This window comes from Oncorhynchus masou, chromosome 15 (assembly GCF_036934945.1).
Source record: "Oncorhynchus masou masou isolate Uvic2021 chromosome 15, UVic_Omas_1.1, whole genome shotgun sequence".
In the NCBI taxonomy this organism is placed as follows: domain Eukaryota; kingdom Metazoa; phylum Chordata; class Actinopteri; order Salmoniformes; family Salmonidae; genus Oncorhynchus; species Oncorhynchus masou.
The window spans coordinates 56477971-56495804 of NC_088226.1; the positions used below are offsets into that span (position 1 = coordinate 56477971).

At 43.4% G+C, this 17834-nt stretch overlaps 2 protein-coding genes across 8 annotated transcripts in view; one reads left to right on the forward strand and one right to left on the reverse strand.

Annotated features, from left to right (window-relative positions):
* LOC135556509 (cytokine receptor-like factor 1) overlaps positions 1 to 11625 on the reverse strand; it is a 21436-nt gene extending 9811 nt beyond the window's left edge. For 6 of the 7 annotated variants that reach the window (XM_064989777.1, XM_064989775.1, XM_064989778.1 and 3 more), the window contains exons 1-4: positions 11314 to 11625; positions 9153 to 9431; positions 8100 to 8229; positions 7596 to 7765 (exon numbers count right to left, since the gene is read on the reverse strand). In XM_064989777.1, coding sequence (XP_064845849.1) covers positions 7596 to 7765; positions 8100 to 8229; positions 9153 to 9431; positions 11314 to 11371 — 637 coding nt within the window. In that variant the 5' untranslated portion in view covers positions 11372 to 11625. The remainder of the gene's footprint in view (positions 1 to 7595; positions 7766 to 8099; positions 8230 to 9152; positions 9432 to 11313) is intronic. The other variant, XM_064989776.1, reaches the window with a different exon arrangement.
* A 1248-nt stretch (positions 11626 to 12873) lies between these two features.
* Positions 12874 to 17834, forward strand: part of LOC135556513 (transmembrane protein 59-like) — a 30646-nt gene continuing 25685 nt past the window's right edge. The window contains exons 1-3 of the mRNA XM_064989785.1: positions 12874 to 13200; positions 14789 to 14894; positions 15301 to 15395. Of these exons, the coding sequence (XP_064845857.1) occupies positions 13036 to 13200; positions 14789 to 14894; positions 15301 to 15395 (366 nt within the window). The 5' untranslated portion in view covers positions 12874 to 13035. The remainder of the gene's footprint in view (positions 13201 to 14788; positions 14895 to 15300; positions 15396 to 17834) is intronic.

The window sequence follows — 17834 nt, forward strand, 5'->3', positions numbered from 1 at the left end:
TGCTAATTTCAGTAAATAGAGTATACCCATAGTAATGCTTCATGAGCACAAAAATATATAAAAATTGTTATCTTTGTTGTTTAAGGTTTTGCAGTACATTATTATGTTCTATATTTCTGCCCTGAACAAGTAGAGGACTGAGATGAGACAGCATTCACACTCTCCACTCTGAGAAACCCCTTGGTAAATATTGTACCACACTGTACAGACACTACAGCTATATCTAGATATGTCAGCCTCCATGCTTAAATAAAACACGGTCATGAATGTTCAGTGTCGGGCCTGGGCTGTACTGTTGTCCAGCACCAATGCTGTCTATCTAATCTACTCTGACAGAACACTTTGCTTCTCTCCTTAAGTTCACTTTATTTCACAGTATCCTCCACATTTTATACTCTTGCTCTCACTCCCGGTCTCATTCTCTCTTTCTTTCTCTCCCTCCCTTTCTCTCTTCCTGTCTCATGCTTGATCTCCTTCCCCTCTTCTCTCTCCTCTTTCTCCACCCCCCCCCCCTCTCATTTTCTCTGACTCTCTACTTCTCTCCCAGTCCTGAGAATGAGTGTAGTTATGGACAAAGGGTAAGCAGGTCAGTGTCTGTTTCTGCTTTCTCTCCCTAGTCTGATGATTTAGGCACACGCTCCAGCATTAAAAAAACATGTTTCCCACTGCAGTAAGGCTCTCAAAGAAGTCAAGTACTTTGATGCTGCTGATAGAGGGGAAAGAGAGAGAGAGGAGAGAGAATCATATAAAGAGAGAGAGAGAGGAGAGAGAATCATATAAAGAGAGAGAGAGGAGAGAGAATCATATAAAGAGAGAGAGAGAGAATCATATAAAGAGAGAAAGAGGAGAGAGAATCATATAAAGAGAGAAAGAGAGAGAATCATATAAAGAGAGAGAGAGGAGAGAGAATCATATAAATAGAGAAAGATAATCATATAAAGAGAGAGAGAATCATATAAAGAGAGAAAGAGGAGAGAGAATCATATAAAGAGAGAAAGAGGAGAGAGAATCATATAAAGAGAGAAAGGGGAGAGAGAATCATATAAAGAGAGAAAGAGGAGAGAGAATCATATAAAGAGACAGAGAGGAGAGAGAATCATATAAAGAGAGAGAGAGGAGAGAGAATCATATAAAGAGAGAGAATCATATAAAGAGAGAAAGAGGAGAGAGAATCATATAAAGAGAGAAAGAGGAGAGAGAATCATATAAAGAGAGAAAGAGGAGAGAGAATCATATAAAGAGAGAAAGAATCATATAAAGAGAGAGATTATCATATAAAGAGGAGAGAATCATATAAAGAGAGAGAGAGGAGAGAGAATCATATAAAGAGAGAGAGAATCATATAAAGAGAGAGAGAGAATCATATAAAGAGAGAAAGAGGAGAGAGAATCATATGAAGACAGAAAGAGGAGAGAGAATCATATAAAGAGAGAGAGAATCATATAAAGAGAGAAAGAGGAGAGAGAATCATATAAAGAGAGAAAGAGGAGAGAGAATCATATAAAGAGAGAGAGAATCATATAAAGAGAGAGAGAGGAGAGAGAATCATATGAAGACAGAAAGAGGAGAGAGAATCATATGAAGACAGAAAGAGGAGAGAGAATCATATAAAGAGAGAGAGAATCATATAAAGAGAGAAAGAGGAGAGAGAATCATATAAAGAGAGAAAGAGGAGAGAGAATCATATAAAGAGAGAAAGAGGAGAGAGAATCATATAAAGAGAGAGAGAATCATTTAAAGAGAGAGAGAGGAGAGAGAATCATATAAAGAGAGAGGAGAGAGAATCATATAAAGAGAGAGAGGAGAGAGAATCATGTAAAGAGAGAGAGAGGAGAGATAATCATATAAAGAGAGAGAGAGGAGATAGAATCATATAAAGAGAGAGAGAGGAGAGAGAATCATATAAAGAGAGAAAGAGGAGAGAGAATCATATAAAGAGAGAGAGAATCATATAACAATGTCAGAAGACAGTTTGTGATTTTCTTCTTGAGAAGTCTTTTGCTCCATTAATTTCCTGTTTGACTTGTTGTTTGTGTGCTGATGCACTTTATTGGTTTCATCAAGTTCGCCCCCCAGGGGAGCAGAAAATCAAGGAAGATTCCACAGAAAAATTCCACAGCTTATGTTTTCCGCTGCGGAGTTGAAGAAATATAAGGTTATTTGATGCGTCATGTGATAGGCATCCTCTCTCCTGCCGACCAGTCTCCTCTCCCTGCAGACCAACCTACCTGTAGTCTCTAGGTGTGTCCAGTATAGTAGGGAGGGACATAGCAGAGCAACACAAAGGTCAATCGCTTTCCCTTTTAACCACAGGGACACACCTCAATCCTTAGGCTATACATTACATTTACATTTGAGGCATTTAGCAGACGCTCTTATCCAGAGCAGTTTACAGTTAGTGTATTAATCTTAAAGATAGCTAGGTGGGACAACCACATATCACAGGCATAGTAAGTCAACTTTTCCTCAATAAAGTAGTTATCAGCAAAGTCAGAGCTAGAAAGGGGAGGGAGTGAAGTGCAAGTGTTTTTTGGGGGGAGGGGGGGGGTCGAGGTGGATTATTATTATTATTTATTTATTTATTTCACCTTTATTTAACCAGGTAAGCTAGTTCTCATTTACAACTGCGACCTGGCCATTATTTAAGATGCTCTTTGAAGAGGTAGGGTTTCAGGTGCTTTCGGAGTATGGGCATGGACTTTGCTGTCCTAGCTTAAGGGGAAGCTGGTTCCACCATTGGGGTGCCAGGACAGAGAAGAGCTTGGACTGGAATGAGCAGGAGCTGCCCTCCTGTAGGGGTGGGAGGGCCAAGAGACCAGAGGTGGCAGAACAGAGTGCTTGGATTGGGGTGTAGGGTTTGAGCATAGCCTGAAGGTAGGGAGGGATTGGGGTGTAGGATTTGAGCATAGCCTGAAGGTAGGGAGGGATTGGGGTGTAGGGTTTGAGCATAGCCTGAAGGTAGGGAGGGGTTGGGGTGTAGGGTTTGAGCATAGCCTGAAGGTAGGGAGGGATTGGGGTGTCGGGTTTGAGCATAGCCTGAAGATAGGGAGGGATTGGGGTGTAAGGTTTGAGCATAGCCTGAAGGTAGGGAGGGATTGGGGTGTCGGGTTTGAGCATAGCCTGAAGATAGGGAGGGATTGGGGTGTAGGGTTTGAGCTTAGCCTGAAGGTAGGGAGGGATTGGGGTGTAGGGTTTGAGCTTAGCCTGAAGGTAGGGAGGGATTGGGGTGTAGGGTTTGAGCATAGCCTGAAGATAGGGAGGGGTTGGGGTGTAGGGTTTGAGCATAGCCTGAAGGTAGGGAGGGATTGGGGTGTAGGGTTTGAGCATAGCCTGAAGATAGGGTGGGATTGGGGTGTAGGGTTTGAGCTTAGCCTGAAGGTAGGGAGGGATTGATACTTCCGGCGCCGACAGAGATGGCCGCCTCGCTTCGCGTTCCTAGGAAACTATGCGGTTTTTTGTTTTTTTACGTGTTATTTCTTACATTAGTACCCCAGGTCATCTTAGGTTTCATTACATACAGTCGAGAAGAACTACTGAATATAAGATCAGCGTCAACTCACCATCAGTACGACCAAGAATACGTTTTTCGCGACGCGGATCCTGTGTTCTGCCTTACAAACAGGACAACGGAATGGATAGCATGCAGCGACCCAAAGAAACGACTCCGAAAAAGAGGGAAACGAGGCGGTCTTCTGGTCAGACTCCGGAGACGGGCACACCGTGCACCACTCCCTAGCATTCTTCTTGCCAATGTCCAGTCTCTTGACAACAAGGTTGATGAAATCCGAGCAAGGGTAGCATTCCAGAGGGACATCAGAGACTGTAACGTTCTGTGCTTCACGGAAACATGGCTCACTGGAGAGACGCTATCCGAAGCGGTGCAGCCAACGGGTTTCTCCACGCATCGCGCCGACAGAAACAAACACCTTTCTGGTAAGAAGAGGGGCGGGGGCATATGCCTTATGGCTAACGAGACATGGTGTGATGAAAGAAACATACAGGAACTCAAATCCTTCTGTTCACCTGATTTAGAATTCCTCACAATCAAATGTAGACCGCATTATCTACCAAGAGAATTCTCTTCGATTATAATCACAGCCGTATATATCCCCCCCCAAGCAGACACATCGATGGCTCTGAACGAACTTTATTTAACTCTTATTTAACTCTCTTTAACTCTTTATTTAACCATTTACCCGGAGGCTGCATTCATTGTAGCTGGGGATTTTAACAAGGCTAATCTGAAAACAAGACTCCCTAAATTTTATCAGCATATCGATTGCGCAACCAGGGGTGGAAAAACCTTGGATCATTGTTACTCTAACTTCCGCGACGCATATAAGGCCCTGCCCCGCCCCCCTTTCGGAAAAGCTGACCACGACTTCATTTTGCTGATCCCTACCTACAGACAGAAACTAAAACTAGAGGCTCCCACGCTGAGGTCTGTCCAACGCTGGTCCAACCAAGCTGACTCCACACTCCAAGACTGCTTCCATCACGTGGACTGGGACATGTTTCGTATTGCGTCAGATAACCACATTGACGAATACGCTGATTCGGTGTGCGAGTTCATTAGAACGTGCGTTGAAGATGTCGTTCCCATAGCAACGATTAAAACATTCCCTAACCAGAAACCGTTGATTGATGGCAGCTTTCGCGTGAAACTGAAAGCGCGAAGCACTGCTTTTAATCAGGGCAAGGTGTCTGGTAACATGACCGAATACAAACAGTGCAGCTATTCCCTCCGCAAGGCTATCAAACAAGCTAAGCGTCAGTACAGAGACAAAGTAGAATCTCAATTCAACGGCTCAGACACAAGAGGCATGTGGCAGGATCAACAGTCAATCACGGACTACAGGAAGAAATCCAGCCCAGTCACGGACCAGGATGTCTTGCTCCCAGGCAGACTAAATAACTTTTTTGCACGCTTTGAGGACAATACAGTGCCACTGACACGGCCTGCAATGAAAACATGCGGTCTCTCCTTCACTGCAGCCGAGGTGAGTAAGACATTTAAACGTGTTAACCCTCGCAAGGCTGCAGGCCCAGACGGCATCCCCAGCCGCGCCCTCAGAGCATGCGCAGACCAGCTGGCCGGTGTGTTTACGGACATATTCAATCAATCCCTATACCACTCTGCTGTTCCCACATGCTTCAAGAGGGCCACCATTGTTCCTGTTCCCAAGAAAGCTAAGGTAACTGAGCTAAACAACTACCGCCCCGTAGCACTCACTTCCGTCATCATGAAGTGCTTTGAGAGACTAGTCAAGGACCATATCACCTCCACCCTACCTGACACCCTAGACCCACTCCAATTTGCTTACCTCCCAAATAGGTCCACAGACGATGCAATCTCAACCACACTGCACACTGCCCTAACCCATCTGGACAAGAGGAATACCTATGTGAGTATGCTGTTCATCGACTACAGCTCGGCATTCAACACCATAGTACCCTCCAAGCTTGTCATCAAGCTCGAGACCCTGGGTCTCGACCCCGCCCCGTGCAACTGGGTACTGGACTTCCTGACGGGCCGCCCCCAGGTGTTGAGAGTAGGTAACAACATCTCCTCCCCGCTGATCCTCAACACTGGGGCCCCACAAGGGTGCGTTCTGAGCCCTCTCCTGTACTCCCTGTACACCCACGACTGCGTGGCCACGCATGCCTCCAACTCAATCATCAAGTTTGCGGACGACACAACAGTGGTAGGCTTGATTACCAACAACGATGAGACGGCCTACAGGGAAGAGGTGAGGGCCCTCGGAGTGTGGTGTCAGGAAAATAACCTCACACTCAACGTCAACAAAACTAAGGAGATGATTGTGGACTTTAGGAAACAGCAGAGGGAACACCCCCCTATCCACATCGATGGAACAGTAGTGGGGAGGGTAGCAAGTTTTAAGTTCCTCGGCATACACATCACAGACAAACTGAATTGGTCCACTCACACAGACAGCATCGTGAAGAAGGCGCAGCAGCGCCTCTTCAACCTCAGGAGGCTGAAGAAATGTGGCTTGTCACCAAAAGCACTCACAAACTTCTACAGATGCACAATCGAGAGCATCCTGGCGGGCTGTATCACCGCCTGGTACGGCAACTGCTCCGCCCTCAACCGTAAGGCTCTCCAGAGGGTAGTGAGGTCTGCCCCACGCATCACCGGGGGCAAACTACCTGCCCTCCAGGACACCTACACCACCCGATGTTACAGGAAGGCCATAAAGATCATCAAGGACATCAACCACCCGAGCCACTGCCTGTTCACCCCGCTATCATCCAGAAGGCGAGGTCAGTACAGGTGCATCAAAGCTGGGACCGAGAGACTGAAAAACAGCTTCTATCTCAAGGCCATCAGACTGTTAAATAGCCACCACTAACATTGAGTGGCTGCTGCCAACACACTGACACTGACTCAACTCCAGCCACTTTAATAATGGGAATTGATGGGAAATGATGTAAATATATCACTAGCCACTTTAAACAATGCTACCTTATATAATGTTACTTACCCTACATTATTCATCTCATATGCATACGTATACACTGTACTCTATATCATCGACTGCATCCTTATGTAATACATGTATCACTAGCCACTTTAACTATGCCACTTTGTTTACATACTCATCTCATATGTATATACTGTACTCGATACCATCTACTGTATCTTGCCTATGCTGCTCTGTACCATCACTCATTCATATATCCTTATGTACATATTCTTTATCCCCTTACACTGTGTATAAGACAGTAGTTTAGGAATTGTTAGTTAGATTACTTGTTGGTTATTACTGCATTGTCGGAACTAGAAGCACAAGCATTTCGCTACACTCGCATTAACATCTGCTAACCATGTGTATGTGACAAATAAAATTTGATTTGATTTGATTTGATTGGGGTGTCGGGTTCGAGCATAGCCTGAAGGTAGGGAGGGATTGGGGTGTAGGGTTTGAGCATAGCCTGAAGATAGGGAGGGATTGTGGTGTAGGGTTTGAGCATAGCCTGAAGGTAGGGAGGGATAGGGGTGTAGGGTTTGAGCATAGCCTGAAGGTAGGGAGGGGCATACAACATATGACTGATGATTATAGTTTTATCATAAACTAGTCTGGTAAACTGGCATATTGCAACATTGTAATACAAGACCAATATGTAGGCCAAGCTAAATGTTGACATTTAGTGATATTTAGTTTCATGTCCTCAACCTACCCATCCTCATTGTATTTTGTAAGTGTATCACTTTTTCCAAATGTCTGAAGTTCAGTGAACATTTAGTACAGTTCAGTTTATCTTTAATAATCACAGCCATAATCCATTATATTGTTATTGGGATTGATTGGGAATCCATAAGATTCCTTTCCCATATGAAAGTGTGTTAACCATATGCAGGAGATCAGGTGGTGAGTTAGTGAGTGAAGTCAGGCGAGGAGGAGAGAAAAGGAAAGGATGAGATCACGATGGACTCATGTAACACAGGAGAGAGGAAGCATTTAGCACGTCCTACCGTCGTGACGGGACATTTTCATGGCATAACCACACTAGCAGGTCTGGAGCGGGTGGGGAGCAGGAGGGAGACTGGACAAAAGGCTCACTCTACATACCCACATCCAGGATATCCAGAGTGATGACATCAGAGGTGGCAGTCCCCAGCTGATTGGACGCCTCCACCCAGATCTCGTAGGGAGTAAAGAGGGCCAAGTCCCGGGGGATATAACACGTGTAGCGTTGCCCCATGCTGTAGTCCTCACATTCCCTCTCTCGCCCGTACCACCTGCACAGAACACACAGCAACATAAAGTCACTCATATCTGTAACAAAATTCTCAATATAATGTACTGCCAACAACCAGTAAAGCATAACATTTTCACTGTGCACTGGACCTTGCAATGTTAACAGTGTAAACAGCATGAAGAGTCAAATGAAAGCCTGCAGTACAACAAAGCAGTGGTTACAGTCTTTGCAATGTATCATCAGAATTACATAGACCTTTAGTGAGTAAAAGAAAGTAATTGTGTTCCAGGTGATGCATCGATCATTGTTTCTAGGCAGAAATTATGGTGGGTTGGGTGATCACCTGGGAGATGCTGGACATCTGTGGCTCTCACCTCAATTTGTACTTGAGGGTGTATTTGGTTTTGATGAAGGTTTCGCCCCGACCCCCAGGGGTCCACTTGCAGCTCAGGTCCTTTGTGTTTCGGGACCAGCAGGTTAGGTTGACCGGCTTCTCCGGGGGCACTGCACATTAACAGTGAAAAGATATGGTTATCTTAATGGCTACAAGAGTGGTTGTGCAATGTGTATTATACAAAGCTGTTATAAACACCTTAGTATCACAATTGACATTAAAATGATGCATTAAACAAAGTGCTTATGTACCACAAACAAATACATCAGTATAGTAGTTCCTATTTCACAATGGGTAATAATGATCATTCAATCCCATAATGACAAACTGACACATTGCTTAACCTCAGACGACAGGCTAGAGGATTCAGCTCCTCTCTCATTTCCTCTCCATGATAAGACTATCAAACACAGATGTAGTTCGAGACAGAAGCAAAGTAGTGATGCTGATTACAACCCACTGAGAAGCTAAACTGAGGCTCTGGGTGTATGATTCAAAGACAGACAGAATAGGTTCTGTACGTTAGAATTTTAATAGAATAACTATTATTTTCATGTGGGCTCTCTTCTTTGTTTGCAATGATTTCTGCATGAGTGAAACATTGCTTCTGTCAATACATGTAATGTATAATAAATTATCCCCTGTACTTAAGCCACTGCTGGGAGACACTAGAGATTAGAGTGGAGTAATATAGCAGGCTTTAAAATCATAGCTAACATACAGCTTATCATCAAAATGCTTTTAAACAAACAAAAAAACTATATTTTGTAAATGCACCGTCCTGAGCTGCTTACTCTGACAGTATTGATGACTCCGACAGTATTCACTTGTCTATCTCCTTGTTACACCCCAGCGCTGTCCTTTTGAGCACAGACAGTTTAAGGACCACAATCTAGTTTTCAGAACATCTGAGACGTTTTTGTAATTTTCACCCAAATTCAAGGAGGAAATACATTTGGATTTGGATTCAATGTTCTGAAAACCTGTCCCCAGAAGAAGTGGTTGAGGGCTCCAGGGCCAGTCTGACACTTACTGCCCACGTAGAGACAGGAGCCAGCCAGGACATGTCCATCTCCGCTGTGACACACCAGGTTGTCCCCGGACTGTTGCTGGGAGCCATTGAGGTGGTGCAGAGTGACACTGAGGCAGTTGGGGCTCAGCAGGTCGTACGTGCTACTAGGGAGTCTCTTCCCGTTCATGGTCCAGTACATAGTGTTGGCATGCAGCCCCCGCTCGGGGCTCACTGTGCACGTGGCCGTCAGGCTGGAGCCCATCCGCAACGCCGGGTCCTGGGGGAAGATTCCAGCCACTGCTGGGGGAGAGTCATACTGAAACACACTACTTTAAATGGGCTTCACTCCTGGAGTTGATGATGACTTAACACGTACGGCAATAAACTTTGATTTGATTTGCTTGAACATTTTTGTTCTTGATATTAATATGTTCAGAGTTAATAGATACTGAATCTTTCTGAGTGCAAACACTCAGGGGAACCTGAGAGTTATGAAATGGATTTATGGGTCCTGTGCTGAAACTGTTGGGAGATCACTTGGAGAGGTCCGACAAGGTTGTTGGTCAAATTCTTGAATGCTTTTCCATCCCCACTATTCCTTTACTCTTCTGACTCATCTTATGATGGATGCTTCATTAGAAATGCCCTGAGAAGTGTTCCTGTTTGAATGTGTTAGCACTTGGCTCCTTTGGGGGAGATTCAAGGGTTAATGTGAGGAGGTTTATTAAGTGTGCTGTTGGTGGGCGGTAGACAAGCTATCTAACATATGTGGCCATATCCTACGCGCTATGAGTCTGACCGGACTAAAGAGGACTTGGTGTGAGATGTGCCGAACCCAGTGTGTCCACTGATATTTACACTTTACGTATACACAAATAGGGTAAATTAATTGTTTCTTTCACAGCAACATTGCATCAATTTTCAACTTGGGAATTTCAGATGAATTTTTGAATTTTGAACTTAATCACCTCTGTGGCCTATTTCTCTGTTAGTTCAACAATGCACTACAAAGAAATCCAATTTAGCTGTTAGGCACATGGTTACGGTTTTCATAGGATATTATTACCATAAAATAAAATGATCCAACAGGCATTCACTTTGTCTTTGGAACATTCTCACAGGATATTGGTTTCAATAGGTGAAATGTATATGAAGCATAGTTTACAGTTACTCATGCACAAATGTGTACAATGCCATAATCTCCTATGCAGACTTGTTGCATTATAAGTAAGTAGTTATTACCAATTTACTTACAATTCATCTTCAAATCCACCAAACAGTATGCCCATATTTCGGACATAAAAAAATCAGACATCTTGAAATATAACGCATAATCTGTTCATTTATTATTGTATTATGTGAGCTTTATTTAAGCATTCAGGCCCGAGTGGGTGTGGTATATGACCAATATACCACAGCTAAGGGCTGTTCTTATTCACAAAGCAACACGGAGTGCCTGGATACATGGCCATATATCACAAACCCCCAAGGTGCCTTATTGCTATTATAAACTGGTTACTAATCTAATTAGAACCGTAAAATATATTTTGGGGTCATACACATGGTATACTTAAGCAATATAGCCGGAGGAGGTGTGGTATATTGCCAATATACCACGGCTAAGGGCTGTTCTTAGGCACAACGCAACATGGAATGCCTGGAGACAGCCCTTAGCTGTGTTATATTGGCCATATATCACAAACCCCAGAGGTGCCATATTGCTATTATAAACTGGTTACCAACGTAATTAGAGCAGTAAAAATGAATGTTTTGTCATACCCTTTGTATACGGTCTGATATACCACGGCTGTCACCTAGTCAGCATTCTGGGCTCGATCCACCCAGTTTATACATTTTGTTATACCACAGCTTTCAGCCAATCAGCATTCGGGTCTCAAATCACCCAGTTCATAATACAGGTATTTTATAATAATCTGGCAAGTACACATGTGGACAGTCTGGACACCTGTGAATCAGACAGTGAGTTTTGTATTTTGTACCTTTACCTTTACATACAATGTATCTAACACATAGTTGAGAATTGTAACATGTACATAAATGTAACTTTTTTTGTTGACTAATAGAGGGTGAGCGTCCCTCCCATTCAAATCTGTCGAAACAGGTTTATGACAAACTTGGTAGTCGGCTTCTCACAATATCACACTTTTTGTAGGCTACTTACGTGTCGATGAGGAGAACACACGTGGAACAAACAGCATGAGGCACAACAAGGAGAGCATGTTTCAGATAGCCCTTTTCTTGTCCTTTCCCTCCTACGTTCTGGCTCCAAGACTTGTGGGTTCGGGAACAGTAAAGGTTCAAACACAATCTTGCGGGAGAAAATGCAGTAATTGAAACCCAGCTCTCCAACAACGTTGAATCAACAGTCTAATTCCAACGAAGAACGTCAGATCTCCGTGTGTAGGCTAAAAGTGCGGATGAGTTTATAAACAGTGGTTGTATGAAAGTAACCTAAGGGTTTAGTGAGGGTTTGCTTCGGTGCACGCCTCAAAAGCTAAAACATTGAAGTTGATACTTTATAAGCCCCTCCCTTGTCTTCCCACACGGTCTCAAGTCATTATTGCTCTTCATTTTGTATACGTTTGATCCATTCCAAAGAAGAAGAAAAAAACGTATATTCTATAACATGCCATCTCTAATTTTATAGTTGGGTCTACTTCATGGTTATCGTCAAGGCAAGTGACTGAATTGATTCATTAAAACAGCATATGGACAGGTTAAAGTTCTCTAAAGTCCCTATACTCAAAATAGAAGATTAATTCATACAGGCCACCTGGCACATTCTTATGTACAAGATTCAGCCTATCAAGCACTCATTAGAAACATGGAATAGAAAGAGATGCTATTTTGATGTTTTATATAAAAGCAAAGTGTTAAGCTGTTATGCAGAAGTGTTATTGTTCACTGTTCACTGACAAAATCACATTAAATTGTAAGGGGTTTCTTACATTAAGTTAATAACTTTACTGTGTTATTAAAACTTATAAAAGTTGTAGGCCTACATAGTTAGGCCATATTAGTAGGCCTAACTATGCACGACGCATCGCAGAGTGCCTGGACCGCAGAGTGCCTGGATACAGCCATTAGCCATGGTATATGTGCCTGGCCCTGAATACTGATTTGGCACAAAGCAGGAATATATCAGACCATATACCACGGGTATGACATTTTTTTACTATTCTAATTGCGTTGGTAACCAGTTCATAATAGCAATAAAGCACCTCGGGGTTTTGTGGAATATGGCCAATATACCACGGCTAAGGGCTGTATCCAGGCACTCCATGTTGAGTCATGCGTAAGAACAGCCCTTAGCCATCATATATTGGCCAGATACCCCACCTCCTCGTGCATTAATTAGTTACCAGTTGAATTGTGATGTTTTAGTTACCAGTTGAATTGTGATGTTTTGCCTACATTAAACATTGTTAGGCCTATTTTCTATGTCATTAGACAATAGGATCATTACTGCAATAATTTAATCGCCTTATCTTATTTACTGAGTGAGGCCTTGTAAAAAAGGGGGAAGGAATGATAACGATTATCTTACAGACTGGTTAAATAACAGAGACTATATCTAAGTGAAAATAGGCTACTGTATATTTTATTTTCCCATGATATAGACATTCCATCAAACAATGTATGAATGCTAGCAGTGGGCCTATGCGCTGCAGTGAATTTGCGCTGTGGAGTGCAGAGCGCACAAAGAGGGGGCGCGCGACAGCGTGAGCGTGAAGATTTTTGGAGTGACGACACCACAAAACCATAGCACAATATTACCGAAGCAGATAGAAATCGGGTTGAAGCGTCATCCAACTGAGAAGCTCAGAGTCCACTAAAAGCGCCAGTGTTCGCCCAGACTGTGGTGATCAAATCCGGCTTTAAAATGGTTCAGTTCGGCTGCAGGGTGTGCGGTGTCTCCGCTGTCGTCTCGCTGCTTCTGGCGGGGCTGGCAGCTGCGTCTTCTGATCTATTTGACAATCAACTAGGCGACATCAATTACTGCAAAAAGCAATGCCAGATCACCGTCAAAAACAAAAGCCCAGCTAAAGTAAGTGATACTTGGAAACTATAGGCTAAATACATCATTAATGAATAGCAGAAAATATTAGGTTAAATATAAATGTGACAGAAAAGCCTATTTTCGTGCTTGAATAACTGCCATAGTAAGTGCTTAAATTTCGACGACTGTATACGAAATTTAATAGGGTATATCGAATATCGATAGGTCCCTTTACTCTTTCAATTCTGGCAATCACTTGTAAATGTAATATGGCCAATCCGTAACGAAGGCCCATCATTGTACTAATTGGCATGCTTATCCTAATATTGCAACATCAGTACGCAACGCTACCTATCTTAATTTCAAGAATTGAGTGTAAATTATCTTGGACTGTTAGGCCGAAATTATCGTTTTATGACGCATTCTCACAGCTTTGGTCCTCCACTATCAAAATAGCATGGCTACTCCACCTACTTCATCAGGATTTATTTACACAAATGTCTATTCATTAGATAATGCCTGGATGTTTATATTAAATCAAGTCATAAAATCGCGGTGAGGGCACCGACCAAGCAGATGGTAGCCTATTCTCTAATAGAGTCTATTGCACTCGCATGATTTCCTGGTTGCCTCATTGTGAGCTGAAATATACATTTGTCCATGAACCACAATATGCAGGATATGTAAATAATAGCTAAATTATTACAATATCCATGTTTAAAACAACTTAAATTATGTAAAATTTGAAAAATGATTGTAGCTTAGTAATGGATTAGTGTCTGTCTCTTGGCAAGGATGTTATTTTCCCACCTACTCATCGCCTCGGCTCTGCTCAGGTGTGATTCAGACATCATGCAGGGCGGAGCAGAGCAGAGCAGCAAAATGGATCACCATGAACTATGCGGAATGACCTGTTTTCAGAACACTGCACCAGCCTATAGGCCCTAATGTATGCCTTTGATGTGCGCATATTATTGGAACAGATAAGAACCGTAGTGACAAATAGTGCTTGAACAGATGTTTATTTTATTCATGATGGGACTGTAATTGCCACTGTGGAGTAAGAAAATAAATACCTATACAAAGTAAATCCTTGGCCAGAATAATGTCCCGCTAGACATACAATGAACACGGAATAAAGCAGTTAATTGAAACGATTATACGCATGATACTGTAAATACGCCTGTAAAGTAAATCGTCGGACAGGGGTCGTCGGACATGGGGATCTCTTTGTCTATCACGTTCCCGTGTCAGTCGCTTGGGGACGCTGTTTCGTTCTTCTGTATTAGACCCAGGCTTGTAGAAAACAGTGACCAAGCGATTGTAATTTTTCACTCATCACATTCCCAGGCATTTGCAATATTTTACATTTACATTTTAGTTATTTAGCAGACACAACTTAGAGTTATTGCATTCATAGCTTAGGTGAGACAACCACATTCCTCAGTCCATCTTGTGCCTCAACTTGTGCCTTATAACACCTTAACTCATTTGACATATCTATTAGAAAAACTGAAATCCAATTAAAATCCCTGTATCAAGTTATACATTTGCTTTAAGTACATTGTCATGGACAATATAAATATTTCTGTGGTCATAGCATATTTAGCTGCTATGTTTTATTGTTATCCTGAAGGACTCCATTCTGAATGCCTGTCACCGTGGTTGCCGTCTTTACTCCATCTGCCAGTTTGTGAATGGAAATGCCGGCTTCAACACCAGCAGAGAGGAGTGTCAAGGAGGTAAGGCAGCCTGACTCACAGGGTGGGGTCTCAATGAAGCCAGGTAGATACTACAGGGCAGCCTATCACCAAGAGCAGAGGTCCTACCTGTGATCCACTTCAATATGTTGTTATAGTACTGTTACATGACTTTGACCCTGGGTTTTATCTTTGCAGAGAACTATCCCAAGCTGTGCTTCAAAGCCAGAAAACACGCCTAATTTGCTAGTAGGCGTTTCATGTGCCATGTGGCAGCAGTTGCCCAAATGTTCTGATATGGATGACTGTAGGGAGGGGTGAATAGGGATGCAATGACAGATGCTGTATTTTCTCCCCCCCTATCTGTTTATCTTGACTCTCTGTCCTTTCTCTCCTGTGCCCTCCCATCTCTCTCCCCCTATCTCTCTCCGCCTCTCTTTCTCTGTAGCCTGCCAGGAAGCGTACAGCAAGCTGCTGGAGCAGGAGGCCTGCAGCACCGGCTGTGCCAGCCAACCTTCTGAACCTGAGATCAAGAGGAGGAAGGTGAGCATGGTCACTCCATAGGAATTCAGTAAAATGTACGCACGCACACACACACACATATACCCGTATTCACCCTCGTACATTAACACTAGCAACAGTCATCAAAATTGTTATAAGGTTTTAAGGCCAGGTACCACACACTAATAGGGATAAAAATAAATCTTAATCATATCACAATCAGCTTTTACCAGTTGAATTTAGACACAAGTAATATACGTTTTTATATTAAAATGTTTCTGAAACATTGAATTAAAGTATGCAAATGTGGCGATGTCTCATTATTGATGCATGTCCATTTTAAAGGGGTTAAAATTCAAAAATATTTTGATGACGGTAGTATGGTAAACTAAAGAAAATATACATTTTCATCAAGACATTTTTGTTTTTATGTTTTGAAAATACTAATATTAATTATGGACCAAAACACGAACAAATCTCAAAATTGATAGGTCAAACAGGTTGAGAAATTTTTGTATATTTATTACAAAAGAAAAAACTGAAATACCTTGACATAAGTATTCAGACCCTTTGCTATGAGACTCAAAATTGAGCTCAGGTGCATACTGTTTCCATTGATCATCCTTCAGATGTTTCTACAACTTAATTCGAGTTCAAATTCAATTGATTGGACATGATTTGGAAAGGCACACACCTGTCTATGTAGCCCCCCCGTAAATATCACATTTACATAAGTATTCAAACCCTTTACTCAGTACTTTGTTTAAGCACCTTTGGCAGCGATTACAACCTCAAGTCTTCTTGGGTGTGATGCTACAAGCTTCGCATACCTGTATTTGGGGAGTTTCTCCCATTGTTCTCTGCAGATCCTCTCAATCTCTGTCAGGTTGGATGGGGAGCTCCACTGCACAGCTATTTTCAGGTCTCTCCAGAGATGTTCGATTGAGTTCAAGTCCGGGAACTGGCTGGGCCATCACCTAAGGGATGGTGCCAGGTTTCCTCCAGACGTGACACTTGGAATCCAGACCAAAAAGTTAAATTTAGTTTCATCAGACCAGAGAGTCTTGTTTCTCATGGTCTGAGAGTCTTTAGGTTCCTTTTGGCAAACTCCAAGTGTGCCTTCATGTGCCTTTTATTGAGGAGTGGCTTTCGTCTGGCCACTCTACCAGATTCGTGTAGTGCTGGTTGTCCTTCTAGAAGGTTCTCCCATCTCCACAGAGGAACTATGGAGCTCTGTCAGAGCGACCATCGGGTTCTTGGTCACCTCCCTGACATAGGCCCTTCTCCCCAGATTGCTCAGTTTGGCCGGGCGGCCAGTTCTCGGAAGAATCTTGGTGGTTCCAAACTTCTTCCATTTAAGAATGATGGAGGCCACTGTGTTCTTGAGGACCTTCAATGCTGCAGACATTTTTTGGTACCCTTTCCCAGATCTGTTCCTCAACAGAATACTGTCCCGGTGCTCTACGGACAATTCCATCAACCTCATGGCTTGGTTTTTGCACTGACATGCGCTGTCAACTGTGGGACTGTAACGGGTTTCTTCTAACTCCTCCTCTGACGAAGAGGTGGAACAAGGATCGGACCAAAATGCAGCGTGGTTAGTTAGATACATCTTTAATGAAGATGAACAACACGAACAATACAAAAACAACAAACGTACCATTCAATACCATTCATTCTTTACAACTCATAATTTTCATACATACTCAAATAATGGTATTTTAATTTAACTAATTTAACTAAACATAAACCCCAAACAAAACCTCAGGGGAGCATCTTCCCTCCCCGTCAACCTACAAAATACCTTTCCCTATCTCTCCGTCCCTACTCTATCCCCTTACAAATCTAAATGACACCCAGCCCTAAACCCCCCTTCCACCTCTCCCGAGCAGCATGCTGCCCCCACTTCCTCTCCTCCCTCTTCATCCTGCCCCTCAAATCTCCTTCCACCCTCCTCACTATCCTTTCCACCCCCCAATCTCTCCCTGTCTTCACCATGTTCTGCCTGGCTTCCCACAGCCCCCGTTTAAAGAGACTCATGAGAAGCCAGAGCAGAAACCTGTCCCTATCCGTCCCTCTCGCTCTCCCTACACCTCTCTCTAACCTGGCCCACGTCAATACAAAATCCCCCTTACCAAACCTAACAACACCCATGCCCTAGCCCATACTACTCCGGCAAAGGCACAGTCCCAAAAGACATGGCGCACAGTCTCCTCCCTGCCACAAGAGGATCTTGGACAGGTGGGGGATTGCACCAAACTATACCGGTACATGATGGAACGTACCGGCAAGCACTTATGGAGGCTCAACCAATTCAGGTCCTTGAGCCTGTTGTCCAGACCCCGCGCCTGCACTCCCTCCCAGACCACTTCCGAGATGCCCACTACAGGCGCCGGACTCCCCGCCTTTCTGACCTCCTCGTACAGGTGCCTGTGATCTAAACCTACTCGGGCAACCTCAACCTCAGGGTGCCCACGCAGC